Source organism: Aquarana catesbeiana, linkage group LG09, assembly GCF_042186555.1.
Source record: "Aquarana catesbeiana isolate 2022-GZ linkage group LG09, ASM4218655v1, whole genome shotgun sequence".
In the NCBI taxonomy this organism is placed as follows: Eukaryota; Metazoa; Chordata; class Amphibia; order Anura; family Ranidae; genus Aquarana; species Aquarana catesbeiana.
This window is the reverse complement of record NC_133332.1, coordinates 246,043,526-246,063,074: the sequence shown is the minus strand read 5'-3', so window position 1 is coordinate 246,063,074 and position 19,549 is coordinate 246,043,526. Positions and strand designations below refer to the sequence as shown.

The 19,549-nt window shown below is 43.6% G+C and overlaps 1 protein-coding gene across 2 annotated transcripts in view; it reads right to left on the bottom strand.

Moving 5' to 3' along the window:
- Positions 1–9,295: 9,295 nt before the first annotated feature.
- The window catches only part of MIGA2 (mitoguardin 2), a 106,220-nt gene continuing 95,966 nt past the window's right edge, over positions 9,296–19,549 (bottom strand). For both annotated transcript variants that reach the window (XM_073600118.1, XM_073600119.1), the window contains exons 15-16: positions 15,982–16,098; positions 9,296–14,259 (exon numbers count right to left, since the gene is read on the bottom strand). In XM_073600118.1, the coding sequence (XP_073456219.1) occupies positions 14,059–14,259; positions 15,982–16,098 (318 nt within the window). In that variant the 3' untranslated portion in view covers positions 9,296–14,058. The remainder of the gene's footprint in view (positions 14,260–15,981; positions 16,099–19,549) is intronic.

Genomic DNA, 19,549 nt, shown 5'->3' with positions numbered 1-19,549 from the left:
GGATATATTTGTCCAAATCTTCTCCAATAAGCCGCTCCCCATGAAAAGGGAACCCAGTTAGGAGGTTTTCACATGGTGCTTCGGCTGACCAATTTAACCACAGGATTCTACGCATATGTACAAGCATAAGTGTAAGGCGGGACGCCTGGTGAATAGAATCTTTAATGGCATCTATGGCAAAGCATAATGCCTTTGGTAGTTCAGCCAATTCCCGGGCTTGTTGTGCAGGAACATCTTTAAGGGCCTGTCTAAATTGGTCCTTTAGGGATTAACCGACGCCTATTGCAGCGACTGCAGGCTGAGTAACAGCACCTGCCATGGAAAAAGTAGATCTTGACAGGGATTTCCAACTTTTTATCTGTTTGGATCCTTAAGCATTTGTGCATTGTCTACAGGACAAGTTAGGCTTTTATGCACACTGGAAATCGCAGCGTTAACTGCTGGTACTTTCCATTTTCTGGTGAATTTCTCCTGTAGGGGATAGAGAACTGAAAATCTCTTAGGAATGCATGGACAATAAACGCATGCAAAAGCTGAGAAGGTTTTAAGGAACCCAAGGAAGAAACCGAGCTTTCAGCAGACTCCATTAGGGGTAGCATGACAGTTGAACGAACCATCTCCGTAAGAGATTGTATCAGCAATTTCTCAGATTGTGAGGCTGAAAAAGGTTCATCTACCGTTGTTTCCTCCACAGAAGAATCATTGGTTTGTTTTTCCTCCTGATCCTCCTTTTCCATCCTGAGTGTAACACCTCATCCTGTGCCCACTGTTCCCCTTGCAAGTAGTCTGAAGTGGGGGAGGGGGATTTAGCACGCTTTCTATCCATTTGAATGGAGGATGCAATTAAAACCGCTAATCTTCCTTCCAGACCCTGCAGGGTGGAGGAAAGGACATCTTCAGTCACGTATACAGGGGCTGAGATATGAGAAGCTGTTGCACCATCAATTTGTTCCAATGGCTCACCCTGGCTTGCCATAATTGGTAATTCAGGCGAGGATGACAGCGTGGAAATGCGACTCGAAATCCTAGCACCTGGGGGTGAAACCTTTAGTACCTTTTTTGGTCTTTGCTGTGTCTTTAGCAGGCATAGTCCTAAGCATAAAAACAGAGGCACTATACAATTGCATTTAATCGCTGAATATAGTCATGACATTAAAAGCCGCTATAAAGTTCAGCCTAGTGCTGGGAAAAAAGTGTCTTTCCTGTATCAGGAATGCCAGTTTGCAACTCTTATGTGTCCTACAGCTCCTGTGTCCCTGTGTGCAGACTGTGTTTCCTCCTCGTCAGCCGAGGAGAGCCTGTTCCAGCTGGTGTTTTAATGTCTTTGCCTGCTGTGCATCCTCATGGACGTTCACGGTGCTGCGCTTAGGCCCCGCCCCCTAAAAAACCCCACCCCGTTTAATTTTTAAAATGTTCCCACGCGGCTTTTGGGTTTTACAGACCCAACATGGGGGGGGGGGGGGAGAGGCAGAACCCTGTCAGCAGCAGACATAGAAAAAACAATATAGCAGTAACAGAAAACAGTAATCGCGGGACCTCCGCACCTCCCGGGGAGGGGGGTACACCGCTGATGCTTCCCTAACCCTCCAGTCCCTTCAGGGGGGAGAAAGAAAGCATTTGGCAGATTTCTTTACCTGAGAAAAATTCCCCTGCACACGCTGCTGTGGCCACACAGACTGACTGAGCTTTACAGTGAAGACAACAGATTAAAGTGGGGTTTCACCCCAAAAAAAAAACTACATGAAAAATCCTAAAAAAAATACAAAAAAACATTTGGATATTTTTTTTTTTTTACTCACCTCTAAATGCCTGTTGCTAGGGGGTCCCTCGTAGTCTGCCTCTTTCAGTGCCTGGGCTGGTGAAATCACTTCCATCTCGGCACAGGAAGGGCTCATCTCTGCTCCCTCCCTCCTGTCAATTATCTGGGACCCATTACAGGTCCCAGGTGACTGAGCGGCCAATCACGGTGCCGCTCGCGCATGCGCAGTGGGTGCCAGGCTGTGAAGCCACAGCCCGGCGCCCACAGTTGCAATGCCGGCGCCGCTGCACGGAGGGGGAGATGAGCGGGGCTTCGATCCCCAGCATCGCTGGACCCTGGGACAGGTAAGTGTCCAATTAAAAGTCAGCAGCTGCAGTATTTGTAGCTGCTGACTTTTAATTTTTTTTTTTTGACTGGCCCTCCTCTTTAAGGTATGTGCATAGACTCCCTCTAGTGGAGAATTAAGGCATGACAAGAATTTTTCCCTAATAGAAGAATACATAGGTGTTTGTAGTACCCAAGTTTCTTCTCTTACCTTATCCCAGCCGCAGGATTTACTGAATTAACAGACAATCCAACCTTCACCCATCACGGCGGGCTGCGTTTAGCAAACCTTCAAGGACCATGTCCCTTTTAATATCGGGGTTCCATTGCCTTGGACCTGTAAAAGCACCCCACCAGGAAAGCTTTTAGGTAATGTAGCAAGACCTAAGCCCTGGGTCCTGGGGTCCAGCCCTACAAAGAGTGGCGTTACAGGCAAAAACCTCGTGCTTCGGATACGAGGCCCCAGGTACCATCCACTTAGGCCTCAGTGGCACTTTGGATGGATCTGGTCTATGGAGGCTATTTAAATCCAGCATGGATCCCTCCTGGAGCTCCTCAGAGCACATCTTCACTCGTAACCAACACCTTAGACACTGGCGAAAAAACTGATGAGCTCCTGGAAGGAGGAGGGGTTATATAGGGAGTGAACTTCCTGGATTGGGTATACTAGTGTGATGATGATTTTGCAAACAGTAACTTTATAAAAAGTCAGAACACAGGCATGCCTCTACTCTGCATCCCACAATGCAATTGTCATGAAGCGCCAGTAATACCTTCATGCCCTGTCTGTCTTCTTACCTCTGGTCTGTGTATCAGCCTTGGGCCTGCACTCTCACACCTGCATGGTCAGCATGGCTCCACCCTAGCCTCTACAGGATACACTAGTTAACTGTGCTGTCCAAGCCTGCCTTGCCCGAGCAATATTGTGTGTTTGGTTTCCTGTCTCCTGCTTGCCGTGTGCTCTACGTCTGTTTCTGTTACAGATCTTGGCTCGTTCAATCAGAGGAAAGGTTTTGAGGCTGGAGCTCAAAATGGATGGTGCACTAAGGAACCCCCTGCAGGCCTTAGAGTCACCAGAGAAACGAGAAGGACCTGGTAGATGCAATGAATTTGTGGTAGGGACCATAAGCTGAGTAGGTACAACCGCTGGGTGCGATTGAGGTTGTTGAACCTGGGATCCAAAGGAGGCCTGAAGTTGTTCAAAGCGGGAGGCCAAACCTTGCAGGAATTGAATCACTTGGGTCTGATTAGACTCCTGTGTCTTGAGTCTGCGAACTATGCCCTGAAGCTGGTCAACGGCAGGTAGCGGCACATCAGCCAGGTCCATGTCCCGAGCAAACTGTCAGGTCACCTAAGGCCAGGTGACAGATGCACACTGTTGGGGTCAGGAGATAAGCCAAAGGTCGGGGCAACTAGATAAACAGAGAACACGCCAAAGGTCAGGATAACAAACAGGCAGGAATATGAACAAGCCAAGATCAGTAACAGAAACAGACGTAGAGCAGATAGCAAGCAGGAGACAGGAATCCAAACACACAATATTGCTTGGGCAAGGCAGGCTTGGGGCAGCACAGTGTTAAATAGTGTATCTTGTAGAGGCAAGGGTGGAGCCACGCTGAGGGAAGATTACTTAACCATGCAGGTATGAGAGTGCAGGCCCAAGGCTGATACACAGACCAGAAGTAAGAAGACAGACAGGGCATGAAGGTATTACTGGCGATTCATGACAGTACCCCCCACCTTACGAGGCCTCCCCCTCCCCCGCTCGGGACCAGGCTTGGAGGGGAACGTCAAAATGGAACTTCCTCGGAAGACGAGACGCGAAGATTTCAGATGTAGGAATCCAAGACCTCCCTCAGGACCAAAACCTTTCCAATCCAGGAGATATTGATGAACACCTTTACAGAAGCGAGAATCCTAAATTTTACTAACCTCGTACTCCTAATTATCCTCAGAGACTGGAGCCAAGGTAGGGAGAGGACAGGAGAACTTCTTGAGAGGTTTCAGAAGGGATGCATGAAAGGAGTTTGTGATCCTGAGGCTTTTAGGGATCTGGAGTTTAAAACAAACAGAATTCAGCTTTGAAATTATATTGTAAGGACCAATGAATCTCGGGGCAAATTTCAGAGAAGGTACCCGGAGTCTGAAGGTGTCATATAATTTGAATTGCTGCTTTTCACATTTTACTAGTTTAAGATTTAACATTTCTGAGCTATTTATCAACACACACACCTTAGCGCAGTTTTTCTTCCTTTTTTTCTCTGTCTACCCGGAGTCTGATGTTTCTGGTGGAAAGTCAGACTTTGTCTCCTGACTGTAGAGGAGACGGCTTACGCCTGCGATGGTCAGCAAAACCCTTGAATTTGTCAGCTGTCTGGAGGGAATCATCTACAGGTCATAGGAAAAAGGAGCGGAGGATGTCTTCTATAAAACAGTGACAAAGGGTGTCTTCTGAGAACCGACGTTGACATGATTATTGTGAGAGAACTCAGCCCTTGGGAGTAGTGATGCCCAATCATTGTAATGAGCCAAGACCAAGGTACGGAGAAAGACCTCTAACTCCTGATTAACCCTCCCAGTCTGACCATTGGATTGAGGATGGTAAGAAGAGGTAAAATCCAAAGTAATGTTGAGGGATTTGCAAAAGGCTCTCCAAAAGTGAGAAGTAAACTGAACACCCCTGTCCAAAACAACATGGGAAGGTACTCCATGAAGGCGGAAAATCTCTTGACCAAAAATGGGAACCAAGGCAGGAGCAGAAGGGAGACCAGGAAGAGGAACAAAATGGGCCTTCTTGGAGAATCGCTCAATTACCACCCAAAATGATCGTATTCTCAGAAGGTGAAAGATTGGTGATGAAGTCCATGGCAATGTGAGACAAAGGCTTCTTAGGAATGGGCAAAGGCATAAGAAGACCAGCAGGAGCTTGTGTGTAGGACGTAGACTGGGCACAGACATGACAAGCCTTAACGTAGTATTTAACATCAGAACAAAGAGTAGGCCACCAGTAGTGGCAGCTGATGAGGAAGAAAGATCAGAGAGCCCCAGCATGACCTGCAACCTTGGAATCATGACCCCCAATGAAGGATCTTAGTTCTTAACTTGGTTGGAGCACATGAAGTAGGAGCAAGAACACATGAAGTAGGAATGATCGACTCAGGTTCGGAGGTGGGCTCCTCATCCTGAATGTCAAAAGACATACAGAGTGCATCAGCCCGACTTATGCCGGGCTGATGCATAATTTAAATCGCAAGAAGTTCCCGATCACCAATAGTGTAATTTTTTTGAAGAAGAAAAACGCACATGGTTGACGTTTGCGCTCAAAAGGATTGAAGAAGCACAGCTCCAACCCCAGTCGAGGAAACGTCAACTTCAATAAAAAGAAAATGGATCCCCAGGGTTGGGTTGCCTCAACAACGGTCCAGAAATGAAGGCCTGTTTCAAGTCCTGAAACGCAGAGACAGCTTCAGGGGGCCACTCCTTCGCATTAACACCCTACTTGGTCAAGGCGATAATAGGCGCAGCAATGGAAGAGTAATTCCTAATGAACTGCCTCTAAAAATTAGCGAACCCAAGAAAGCGGGTTGGAATTTGTTGATTTTCACCGGTGTTACGTACCATCTAGATAAACACTAATGAACTGCCTCTAAAAATTAGCAAACCCAAGAAAGCGCTGTGTGGCCTTGAGGCTTGCGGGAAGAGGCCAGTTGGTAATGGCCGAGATCTTTTCAGGATCCATAGGAAGACCCAAGCTAGAGACAAAAAGCATCCCAAAAACAGAACCTCGGAACATTCGAAAGAGCATTTCTCCAGCTTGGCGTACAGATTGTTTTCTCTAAGACGCTGAAGTACAATCCGGACAAGCAGATTTTCCAAAAATATGAGAATGTCATCCAGATAGATGACAACTGATGAAGCAGATCCCTGAAGATCTCGTTGACAAAGTTTTGGAACACAACTGGGGCATTACACAGACCAAAGGGCATAACCAAGTATTCATAATGCCCATCTCTAGTGTTAAATGCAGTTTTCCATTCATCACCCCTCTGTATCAGATTGTACGTACCCCTGAGATCCAACTTAGTGAAAATGGAGGCGCCTTTCAATCTGTCGAACAATTCCGACATTAAGGGTAACGGGTATCAGTTTTTGATTGTCAGAGCATTTAAGCCTCAATAGTAAATGCAGGGTCTTAAGGTCCCATCTTTCTTGGCTACAAAAAAGAACCATGCACCCGCAGGGGATGAGGATTTCCGAATAAACCCAAATGATTCTTTGCAACATACTCAGACATGGCCTGGGTCTCCGGTATGGACAAGGGATAGGTCCGGCAGAGGGGCAGGGTTGCACCAGGAACAAGGTCAATGGCAGTCAAAAGGAGTGTGGGGAGGAACTACCTCAGCCAACAATTTGCAGAATACATCCCGGAACTCACTATGTGCAGCAGGAGATACCGATGTGGTGGCCACAGGAATTCTCTCCTATGGGGTAACCTTGAATAGGCAGGATGAAAAACAAGAGGGACCCCAAGCCAGGATCTGCCCAATAGTCCAATCAATGTGTGGAGAATGGAGCTGTAACCAAGGAAGGGCCCAATACAATGGAGGTTGAGGCTTTAGGTAGCACGAGAAAGAATATCCACTCCTAGCGGTGTACCCCTATAGACATCTTGACAGGGAGGGTCTGGAAGCGGATGGGCCCCCCAACAGTACCATCAATTGCCGAGACCACCAGCGGAGTGGTGAGAGAGGAATATGGAAAACGGGAAACCCCCTTTCCTTTTCTTTCCCTCCCCCATTCCTTCCCCACTCCCTCTTTCCTCCCCTGTTCCCCCCTCCCCCTCCCCCTTTTTTAATTAATTTATTTATTTATTTTTTCTTTTCCCACCCCCCTCTTTCCTCCCCTACCATTCCTTTCTTTTCTTCCCTCACTCCATCTCCACTACGTTCTCTGTGTGTTGTATTTATGGACCCACTCTCAACTCATGTTTGTTTATATTCTAAAAATCAGTATACCATGCTACCCTCTCCTATTGCCCTGGGAAAAACTTCTTTGTTTGAATCCTTTACTTAGTACAATTGTTACCTTATCGCAGGTGCAGTGCACGCCCCTTCTCTCCTCCAATTCCTGGGGGTTGTCCATGTGTGATCCCTCGTAAGGCACGCGTGCTCGATATCTGCTCCCCATGGGACCGGCCCACTTTTCTGGGAGACTAAGGATATACGGGAGGGCAACTCCTTCATACCATGGCCGCTTATAATCATTAAGTGCAACATAACTGGTAATGATGTATTATATGGATTTGTTCATGTATACAAATATATATTCTCCTATTTTGTTTTGGTTTGAAAAGACTTTTTGATGCATGTTTATATCCCTACAGTTGTTATATATCTATCCTCTGAAGATGACCCATTGAGGTCGAAACGCATCAGAATTTCTACATTTTAACTTTGTGCCATTACACCTTTGTTGCCTATGGTTTATTTTATTGTACACTGCCACCTGTCATGGGTATTGCTTTTTATCAAATTTGTGCTCCAGCTCATGTCCTGACTTTTTAATGTCAGGATTTATTATCCATACGTTTTGTACTAATAAAAATTACTTTTGACTATCTATCTACTTCGCATTGTGTTACACCACATCATTGGCTGCATTAAAGCCCCGTGAGGGGGTTTCCCGTTTTCCATATGCAACTTTTGGGGTGCGCAGCTGTTTTGAAATTTCCAGCGGCTCCGGAATCCATGTAGGCCGTGATTGCATGAGAGAAAGCGTTGACATGGAGGAGCACAGAAAGGAGACAGGATGATGAAGGGGATTTTCCTGGGTCCACCACATCAGTATCTCCTGCTCTTCCTGCTGCATATAGTGAGTTATGGGATGTATTCTGCAAAAAATCGGCTGAGGTACTTCCTCCTCACAGGCCTTTTGACTGTCCCATTGACCTTGTACCCGGCCAAACCCTGCCCAGGGGCCAGACCTATCCCTTGTCCATTCCGGAGACCCAGGCCATGTCTGAGTATGTTGTGGAGAATCTAAAGAGGGTTCATTCGGAAATCCGAATGTGGGAGCAAGGTTCTTTTTTGTAGCCAAGAAGGATGGGACCTCAAGACCCTGCATTGGCTAGCGAGGCTTAAAGTGGTTTTAAACCCTTACAGACCACTTTTTGCTACAGGTAAGCCTATAATGAGGCTTACCTGTAGCTATCCCGGATATCTCCCAAACTTGCAAGGTTTAGAAGATATCCCCTGCATCCGCATGTACCGACGTCATCGGCAGATGCGCATTGTGCCGTTGCTTCAGCTAGTGTGCTGCTACTGGCGGCTCCCACGCGCATGTGCGGGAGTGACATTGCGGCTCCGGCCAATCACAGCGCCTGAGCTCGCTATACCCGGAAGGTGTACAGGGACCGCAATGGTGGTTTCGTTCTAAGGTGAGTATTTCATAATGAGCTAGTATGCTATGCATACTAGCTCATTATGCCTTTGTCTTGCAGGTTTTTTTTATTTTTTTTATTGTACAACCACTTTAAATGCTCTGCCAATCAAAAACCAAACTGATACCCCTTACCCTTAATACTGGAACTGTTCTTTGAATATCCCTGCCTGCTTGTTACCCTGACCTTTGGCGTGTTCTCTGTTTATTTTTTTTTTTATTTTTTTTTATCACTCTATCGAAAAGCCAGTGGCGTGCAAAACACACCTCAAAAACTTCCACCCGGTGCCAAAAAAAAGTGCCCACACATAGAGAGTGAAACACAAAAACGTGCAACGGGTGTACAGAGTCCTCCACTAGGGAAGGACCTTACCCTGATCCCCCGGGGCGTTAGGCTCCAGACAGGGACTGAGGTACTCAGACAAAGGGTCCATCCGGCCGAAACCAGGCGGACCCCCACAACTAGAAGGACTGCCGAAGCAGACCAACCCAAGTACAGTGGGGCTCTCCCGAAGAGAGACCCCTCAAAGTTCTCTGTTTATCCTTGTCTTCTAGTTGCCCCGACCTTTGGCTTATCTCCTGACCCCAACGGTGTGCATCTGTCACCTGGCAGCAATAGTTTGGAAGAACCTATGGAGAGACCAGGGCATTGCCACGTAGGAAGCAAGGACAGTCTGCTTACATGCTAACAATATTTGGATTTGCACAGGAATATTAGGGGGACTCCCAGTGTCGGCCTAAGCTGCATTTTGAGAAACCAGCAGCACACATTGATAACTGCTATAAGATTAATTTATTAAGTTTAGAGTTTTTACAGTTTTACTTTAGAATAAATATTACAATAATTACGCAAAACCTGTGCTCACTAGAAATATACTTTAGTCAGCCTTTATTTCTTTTGAAATGTTGTAGTTTTATTCACTCTTCACTCCACTTAAAGGCTTTTTCTTCTGGTAGCCATTTCAAAAATGGACCTCATAGTTTTTGTCCCAATGGCTACAGACTACAACATATTGTATGGCAGGAAAGACAAGGCAAGTAAGACTTATTCTGTGCTTTATACTCCATTTCTACTTTTAGAAAATGAGGATTAAACCTGAACTCAATGCAGATATTAAAAACATAATTTAATACAACAGTGTATTCAATATAAAACATTAAATACATTTTTAAAAGCAGTTAGTTGAAATAACTGAATTAAACTGTGTTTTAACCTCTTATAATCAAGACCTTTGATTGGGAAAGAGAAAGGCCAGCACTAACCAATCAAGTGTGCTGCTGTGCTCATGTTCTGGCAACAAACATGTTGACAAGGTAAGTGAGAGGAAAAAGTTCAGCCTACTGCACTGCTACTCACTCAATGTCCAATCACAGCCTGGGGGCAAGGGAAATTACCTAGCTGAACTGTAGTAGAGAAAACTGGTCACTAACCAGGCTGTGCAGGCTGGGTAATGGATGGACAGAAATACAAATCCTTTGGAAATAAAAATACCTCCCATACATGCAACCCAGCTATGTATTTTGTTTTAATTATCTAAAAATCTGTAGTTAGGTTTCTATGAATTTGGTTACAAATCCATGAGCTAATGCGCCTAAAATAGACACACAAGAGGACAAATGGACTGTGTTAAAGCGGGAGTCTGGCGACCAATCTTTTTTTTTTTTTTCAGGTCATTGAGACACTTTGCTAACCCCAAAATAATACTCACAGTTTGGGTGTAATATTTCCGCCTCTGTCTGTTTTCGTACTGAAGAATAACTTAAAAAATGTGATGCTGGCTGTTTCCATCTTGCTTGTGGGCATGTGAAGCCCACAAGCATTGATTTCCTGGATGCGGTGAATGCTGTTCATTCACAGCTTGTTCATATGCATGATCATTGTTTCCGCACTGAATCTTGGGAAGCCTGACACTAAGCTCCCAGGAGACAGTGCGGCGCCAGGGAAAGGCAATAAACACGCCTACTCCCATGGGAGGAGAGAGAGAGAGGAAGTGCCACAATAAAGTACAATATAAAGGTAATTACAGCAATAAAAAAAAATTTTCGTGCGGCATTTGAACATTTATGCAATTAACTGAAGGGGGTAAGATTATGTTAAAAATTTGAGTGGAACCCCGCTTTAAGATGTCAGCCCAGCTTCAAAATGAAACATAAATGGTTGGACTGACTAATAATTCATGGTTATGATATGGAATGGAAAAAGAGGCATGAGCAGTTAAAGTGGTAGTAGTAATTTTTTTTTAAAGGTGTACCTACATGTAAGCCTATAATTAAGGCTTACCTGTAGGTACAGTGAATATCTTCTAAACTTGCCGTGTTTAGGAGATATTCTCACTGGATGCAGCCGGTGACGTCACTGGTGCATGCGCTCTGAAGGTCCAGCATACTGTGCTGGACCTTCAGAGCTCCGTGCCGCAGCCAAGGGCTCCCGTGTGTGTGCGTGACGTCATCGCGGCCCGGGTCACTTATACAGTCGGTGGCCACAAACCCAGAAGGAAGACTGGGGGAAGATGGAAGCCCTGTCAACTGTCACGGCGTGCTGCTGGTGGGCTTTGTTCTAAGGTTAGTATTTCATAATATGCTAGTATACGATGTATACTAGCACATTAAGCCATTGTCTTATAGGGGTTTTTTTTGTTTTTTATTACTACCACTTTAACGTGGGCCAGCTTATTTTAAGAAAGAATAACAGTAATGAAAATGCTTTCTAATCCAACTGCTATATGCCCTGAGCATTATCAGCTGGCAGTTTCTGCTTGTATCAATATACTAAGTCTTTGTCCAGTCTAGCCTAAATCTTCTAGACCATCATCTTTTGCTTACAGACAGCAATAAAGTGCCCAATAGACATAGGAGGGCAGCCAGCCATATGAACTAACTTTTGGCACTTCTGACAGCTGGCTTTACCAAAAATTGGAACTCTTGGCTCTGCTGGCTATTCACGCATTCATAAGGAGAGGGGAAGGAAGGAAAATAAGACAAGCATCACTCACTGCCTTTACTGAAAGAGAACAATTGCTACCACGATAGATTTCTAACTCTGTCTGATGGATATCCCTCCCCCCCATCTCCACCAACAGCTTATATATTTACCTCATTCAGCAAAATGCAACCCATCTAACTATAGGCAGCTTTGTGGAGAAGTATACAACTTGACTGGTTGCCTTGGGCAACAGTCCTCTAAAATTTTAATAAATTTCCTTTTATTTCTTCATTGCCCTGACTGCACGGTAATAACAGTTACTCTTGGGTAAAAATATTACACATATTTACATATAAATATTATAGTTGATATGATCAAACAAAAAGGACGGCGTATACATTTAGATACATTAGATAGCAGTGCAATGTCTTATTTAAAGGGCCAGTAAACCTAAACCATTAAACTTAAAGTTACTCATAACAAATCACGAATATCCATGTAAACGTTCTCCTAACAATGGAAATGAGATAATTGTCATTTAAACATGTTTTCGGTCTATCATTCTACATTACATACCATTTTATCTAAACAAAGTTTAAAAAAAAAAAAAAGAGACATATGTCTGTATTCATAGGTCTACAGACAGGAAGTTCGCTGAGAGAATAAGGTGAAAAGCCATCAACTCCTCCTTCCAATAAAAGATAAAATTACTTTGTTGATAAATAGTAGTGTGCAGGTTACAGTAGCTTATGCATTTTGGAAAAAAAAATAATAAAAAAACAAAAAAAACAAAACAAAAAAACCTTATTCCTAGCCATGGCTAGGAATAAGGTTTTTTTTTACTGAAATGCGTAAGCTGCTGTAACTTGCACACTTTTAACGGGAGGACGAATTGCCGAATTGCTCTTCACCTTATACTCTCATGTGCCAGGAAGACACCGTGAGCTTTGGAGCACAGTTGGTCTATGTCAAGAGGTAATTAACCTATGCGTAGGTCTGTTAGAGGAAGCTGGCTGGGACTTGGAAATTTTAACTTCACATTAAAGCGGATCTCCTGGCAGTTGTTAAATCCAAAAAAATACATCCCCTTCATAGAGCTAATAAATTATTTCGTTTTAGTTTTGTCAAAGGATGGTGTAAAACTTTACTGCGTGGTCCCGTGGCAGCCGGTGCTGGAGCACCGCTACGTCATCACATACAATGCAGGACCAGAGGTGAATGCTGGTTCTGCATTGAACGCGAGTAGGTCAGTGAAAGGGGTGGTGACGAGACTGGTCACAGAACAGCAAGACGAGAGACTTTGGGGGACCAATTATCACAAACAGAACAGACATGCAGAACCATGGAAATAGTTTTTTTTTTATTCTGTAATAAATCATCACCTTGACAAAACAAGAAACAAACCCTTCATGAGCTGGGGGTGGGGAGCGGAATGTTTAACAACTGCCCAGATTTGAGCTTTAAATCTGTATTCTTGATTACAAATATCCATCGTCTGGAATGTTTACATATTTTTTCATGAATGTTATTCAAAATTCTTTTCATACAATAAAAATTGTAGCTTATATTTAATGGCCCTTTAACGTTATCTATTCAGTCCATTCGCATTTAGGTGCATTTGCAATAAAAAAAAAAGGGAAAAAAAAAAAAAGAATATACTGTGCATGTGTACATGTTAGTAAACAATGATAAAATCAAAAAAAGACAGTTTTTTTTTCTTTCTTCCATTTCTTGTTTAAAACTGTTATAGAAACAGATTGTTTAAAATGCAGATATAAGATACCTATCAATGTCCAAAAAATGTCCAAAGTAGATGATTAACGATGCTGTGATCAACGCTTGTAAGCCAGAACACGTGAGCCTTTTGGCTTTGCTGACTCTATTCTTTGTATTTATGTCTGTATCGGTGTGGGAGAGAGCATCAGAGCTAGTGCACCCCCTGTGGATTTTATCACAAGCCTGCAAAGGACTTACACAGATTCTAAGCATTGCATTATCTGCTTTTACCAGATGATTAATGATAGTGCAAGGAGTCACATTAAAGAGACACTTTACCCAGCCAAAAAAAAAAAAAAAAGAAGTAAATTCCAAACGACTAGTTACTACAATTTCCAGGAATCTCCCACGAGAACACTTCATACATGTTCATAGTCTCCACCCACCCAGGTAGGACAAGGATTGGGAATTACCACATCTTTTTTTTTAGTGTTCCAAGGTTTGTAAATTTCCTCTGGCATCCTGAAAAAAGGCTTGGCGCTAGATCCATTTTCTGGTTGGTCGTGTCACATAGTTGCCAAGTAAGTGCTCTGTGAATGGGCCTTACAAGAGGTCTATATGTTCTAGATGTAAGCTGCATACAAATATGATGTGGCATTTTCATCCTGCCCAACCCAACGAAGCAGATGCCTGTTTCCATAGCATGAAATAATGAAACTAAAGAGTGCTGGGAACTGGAAGCTGGGTTGCATATTCCTGAGGTACTGTGATTTTCTGTGAGATGTCAGCAACTAGCCAAAGTGATGCAGGCTCCTGGTTTTCAGTAAAGTGTCCCTTAAAAATATAAGGGAAATAGGAACTGATGTCTACATTCTGGTAGCCAGTAGTTTCTTTGTCATCAGAGGTGAAGCTCTGATGGTCTGTTTGGTGCTGGCAGGTCTCCATTCATTGCCCGTAGACTGTCTACACCCAGATATCCCAGCAGGATCTCACTCCGTCTGCGGGAAAGGTGCAAGATGTCCTCTGCCAGTGACTGGATTGTAGTGTACCTTACTTTATCCAAGTCAAACATGTCCTTTAAATACTGCACAATTTGATGCTGTTTTGTGAAACAAAGACAGATATGTTATCATTGCTGGCAAATTCAATCTATGTAAAAGCAACAAGCAAGAAGAAAAGCCTCAATTTGGGACTGGAGGATACAGATCAGTCCCATTCCTCCCCACTGTTACAGGAAACTCCTTCTTAATGCAATATATAAAGACTGAGCTTCTTCTGAAAATGTCTGACTGGCATACAGATTCTCTGGTTTCAATATTTTAGGAGTCACTGCAGAGACAGCACACTTGTGATTTGCATAATTGTTAGGTCAGGGACCCAGAATTTATTGAGGCTATTTATCAAGAGATCAGGAGAGAGATATAGACAAAATTGAGAGAAAGGTAAATAAAGCTGACCATACATCAGCTGAATTTCATTCATAAGCTCCTAGTGGAGTACTGATAATTTTCATCATTGTCCTCCCCATGCCTTAAAGTGGTTCTAAAGGCTGAAGGTTTTTTTACCTTCATGCATTTTATGCATGCAGTAAAAAAACCTTCTGTGAGCAGCCCCCCCCCCCAATACTAACCTGATCCAGCGATGTTCAAGATGGCCTCGGCTGTATGGGGTCTCTTATGGAGGCATATCGTAATGGCTCAGGAGCGAGCACGCAGCTGTGCACCCAGGGCAAGCAGCTTTCTCTGGGGGCACTGCTCGAGGAGGAGGAGCCAGGAGTGCCCTCGGGGAACCCGAAAAGAAGAGGATCAGTGCTGCTCCATGCAAAACCACTGCACAGAGCAGGTAAGTATACTTTTTTTTTTTTTTTTTAAACCGAAGCTTTAATATCACTTTAAGCTGGCCATAACCTCTGCAAAGTTCATCCAGTTCCTGATGGACTGGTCGAAATTTGCTTTGTGGGTGATCCTGTTGGCCTCCTCCTGCCTAGGCAGGAACTTCTGGGCAAACAGCGGCTGCAGCCAATCAGATGCAGCCGCTGTTTGGGTATTCTGACAGCGGCCAGAATACAATAGCTTAGCAGAGGGATTCATTCATCAATGCTTGTATAACATGGGTGGAGGGATCTGTTCAATTTTTTTGTTAAGTCTGCAGGCATGACCAGCCTTAGGTTGACTTCACGCAATCTATGGAGGAGCAATAAAGACATCCTTGGAGAGCAGCATTGTCAACTTGTGGAGAAGGTGGTGTTAGATACACTAGCAAATTTAGATGGAATTGTCCAACAAAATTAAAGCTGAACAGGAGGTGGGGATAAATCAAATATTGGCAAGAAAAGCGTGCCTGCTGCCATAAGCCCTGTACACACAATCACAAATCATAGCAAACTGCTTGATATGCGGGCTCAATCCCGAGCAGGGATGTGTGCGTACATAGATACACACAATGCGGCCCCGCCCCCACCTCACAGCATTTGACTGACAGCAGCCATCAGCTCCCGCTGTTGCCTTAGTCCCTGTGAGTAGAGGGAGAGAGGAGAGAAGAGATGCAGCCAGGCACAGCACTGGATTGATTGAGGACTCAGGTAAGTATTTAGGTGGGGGAGCATAGCAAGTTGTAAGGCATTTGTTACCTTAATGCAGGCAATGCATTAGGGTTAAAAACATTTTGGCTTTAGAACCACTATAATGTGTATCTGAAATCTATACTCTGTACACAATAAGCTATTTTGTTCTCTAAATTAATTTAGTTTGTATTCTCCGGAATACAAATATGTACACATGTCCAGGTATATCATAGAAGACTAATACGGGTAATAAATTACCTTAAAGAAAGTACAAATTTCTGTTAAATTCTCTTTTGGACCAAGAAATCCATATGCCAATATGGGGCTGACATGCTCCGATACGGAGTAGAAGTGAGATATAAAGCCATCTGGAACCTAAAAAATATAAAGAAAGGAAAGACATAATAATCAATGTTGCATATACAACCCAGTAGGGCCGAAACAACTAATCAATTAATTGACAACTAATCAATTCTGAAAATAGTCAACTATTTTCATAATCGATTAATTGGCCAGCCGATTAGTTGGCCTGCATACAGAATGCATTATTTTTTTTACATATCAGGAAATGCAGTGCAGAACACATACAGGCTCAGTACATCATCCATACATGTCAGTAAGTGCCTGAGAACTTGTGAATATGTGAGGAGCAATGCCTCATGGAACATGTAGTCCTGGGCAGGAAGTGAGTGGTTTTAAAGGCAGAAGTTTTTTTTTTACCTTATAGGGCCACTCTAAACTATAATTTGTAGCTTGCTATTGGGGCCCTCTAAAGGCAGGAGGACGACCCCAGAAAAGGAGAATTAGGGCTGCTCTGTGAAACGTTCTTAAAATGAATTTTTTTTTGAAGGAAGACATTTGTTTTTGTATGGCCAGCAAAAGTGACAGCAGGCACAGGTAGCTTTTAGCAAGACACCTGCCTATGACAAGGGAGTCTGTCATACATAATCTATATTATGTTTCTGTCTAAAAATCAACAAAACTGTCTTTAATTTTTTTTTTTCTTTAAATAAAAAATTTGCTCTCTGAGTCTGATGATATTTACCAGATTCAACCTTTAATAGTATATACAGTATATCTCTTCTCTCTGTTATCTATATGTAGTATTAAATATAAATATTTAAGAAGAAATTGCCTTTTATTTTAAACTTTACATATCAAATTATACACCACACTTTTTTTAAGGTTATTATCTGATTAATCGAATAATCAAAACAATAATCGGCCAACGAATCGATTATGAAAATAATCGTTAGTTGCAGCCCTACAACCCAGCTCAACATGCACTCCAAAACAGTCTACTCAAGGGGCCGGGGGCTGAGAAAAGTCATCAGCACCATGGCTGCCTATAGTTTGAACCAATGAGTTTTGCGGTTTTCAAAGCACAGGTTAAGGGTTTGCGGTCTGACTGGGTTTCTGGGAATGCACAGGTAGCATCTATTTAACTAGGCACATTTACAGAATTACTGTAGGTTCTTGTTCTCCGCAGCAAGTGATTCAAGTTGTCAGAAATGTAAAAAAAGGTATGGACTCTAGAGAGAGAGTGAGAAAAAGAGATATCATTTTGCCCCTGTACAAATCATTAGTAAGACCTCATCTGAAAAATATGCAGTTCAGTTTTGGGCACCAGTTCTCAAAAAGGATATCGGGGAACTGGAGAAAGTACAGAGAAGGGTAACCAAACTGATAAGAGGCATGGAGGAGCTCAGCTATGAGGAAAGATTAGAGGAACTGAATTTATTCTCTCTTGAGAAGAGGAGATGGGGGGGGGGGGGGATATGAGCAACATGTATAATTTCATAAGTAGCCCATATAGTGAACTTGGTGTAGAATTATTCAATTTAAGGTCATCACAGAGGACAAGGGGGCACTCTTTATGGCTGGAGGAAAAGAGATTTTATCTCCAAATACTAAAAGTTTTCTTCACAGTAAGAGCTGTGAAAATGTGGAAAAGACTCCTTCAAGAGCTGGTTCTGTCTGTTTTTTTTTTTGTTTGTTTTTTATCGTTTTATTTAGTGGTATGCAACATACAGTAATAAGGTAACTTCACAGAATATGTGGTACAAACAATGTAGGATATATATGATTAATAGCATCTGTACAAGAGGTAAGTACTCTACTCTAGGGGTAATTACGAGAGACTATATATCTGTAGGTGTGCAGGGTACCCAGATACCTAGGAAGTGTAAGACTAGGGCTTCACATTGACGGGTAATATAATCCCTTGTAATGTGTTAGGGGTTATCCCCGGTAACCTTGAAGAATTCAGGTATCAGTACGTGGGGGAAAAGTAGTGCAGGGTGTCCAACTGGGGTCGAAACATACTAGTTTTTGAATTAGATAGGAGAAAGTGAATATAGGGGAGGAAAAAAAGAAAAAAGGAAGAGAAAAAGTGAGAGAGAAAGGGAGGAAAAGGGAGAGAAAGATAAAAATATAGTGGGAAAGAAAGAGGGGGGGGGGGGGAGTTTATGGGTAAGGGAGGGGCAAGGTCCCACCTAGGGGGTAAGGACTGCCCGCAGTTCGTTAAGCCGTCTGATGGCCAAGGCTTATAACTAGAGCTTCTGGCAATCCTTAAGGCCAGACTATGTATCGCGGAGGTATTCCCCTGAGAAGCGATAGAGGGTCCACTGAAACCACCTGGTCTTATGTTCCTCAGATTTATCCCGGATTGTGGCAGTCAGGTCTTCCATCCGTTCAATATCATTAACCCTTGCGAACCATTGGGCCAATGTGCTCAAGTAGAACTAAGATGTTTAAATAGAGATTTTTTTCTCCCCGCTAGAGAAAATTGGATCACGCTTTACTGTTTTTTTTTGCCTTCCTCTGGAATGGATCAACTGTATGTATAGGATAGTGTATATAGAGGCCTTCTATATTTTTCTCTGTTGGTTGAACTGGATGGATTTGTGTCTATTTTCAACCAGATTAACTACCGTATTTATCGGCGTATATAACACGCACTTTTTTCCCCTGAAAATCAGGGGGAAATCGTGGGTGCGTGTTATACGCCGAACCCCCGCCGATTGTGAGCTTTTCGGCCGCTCTCAGCAGCTTTTGGCTTTTCTCGGCAGCTTTGAAAATGGCGCCGCCGTTCTCGGCGGCTCTCGCCCGCCTTCGGCCATTCTTGGCGTCTCTCGGCCATTCTCGGCGCCTTTCGCAGTCCCGCGGGAGCTGCCGAAAGCTGAGTGCGTCCGAGAGCCGCCGAGAATGGCCGAAAGCGGCCGAGAGCCGCTGAGAATGGCGGCGCCATTTTCAAAGATGCAAACGACACAGGCTACAGAGGGACACTGACAAGGCTGCAATCGGGTATAAGACTACAGATGGACACGGACAAGGCTGCAATGGGGGACAAGGCTGCAATGGGGGACAAGGCTGCAATGGGGGACAAGGCTGCAATGGGGGACAACACTACAGATGGACACTGACAAGGCTGCAGATGGACACTGATGAGGCTGCATTGATGGGCATTTAAATGTAAGTTTTTTTTCCTTAAACTTTCCTTCTAAAAGTTTTTTTCCTTAAAATTCCCTCCTAAACTTGGGGTGCGTGTTATACGCCGATAAATACGGTATGTAATAATTAGAACCTTGTCTGTGTCCCTGTCTTTCTGTCCTGGTGAAAAGCATGTGCATTTTCCTACACAAAAAAGAATGTAATAAGGAAGCAGGACAACCACTATAAAAAGTACACATTACTAAAAGCTCAAAAATATAAACAGAACCAAAGTGAAATTCTTTATACAGTAAAAGATGACTAAAACCAGAAACAGCCACATGTACATTTTTCCTTCATGTCGAAGTACTCCTGGGTTTTGCCCCTGTACATA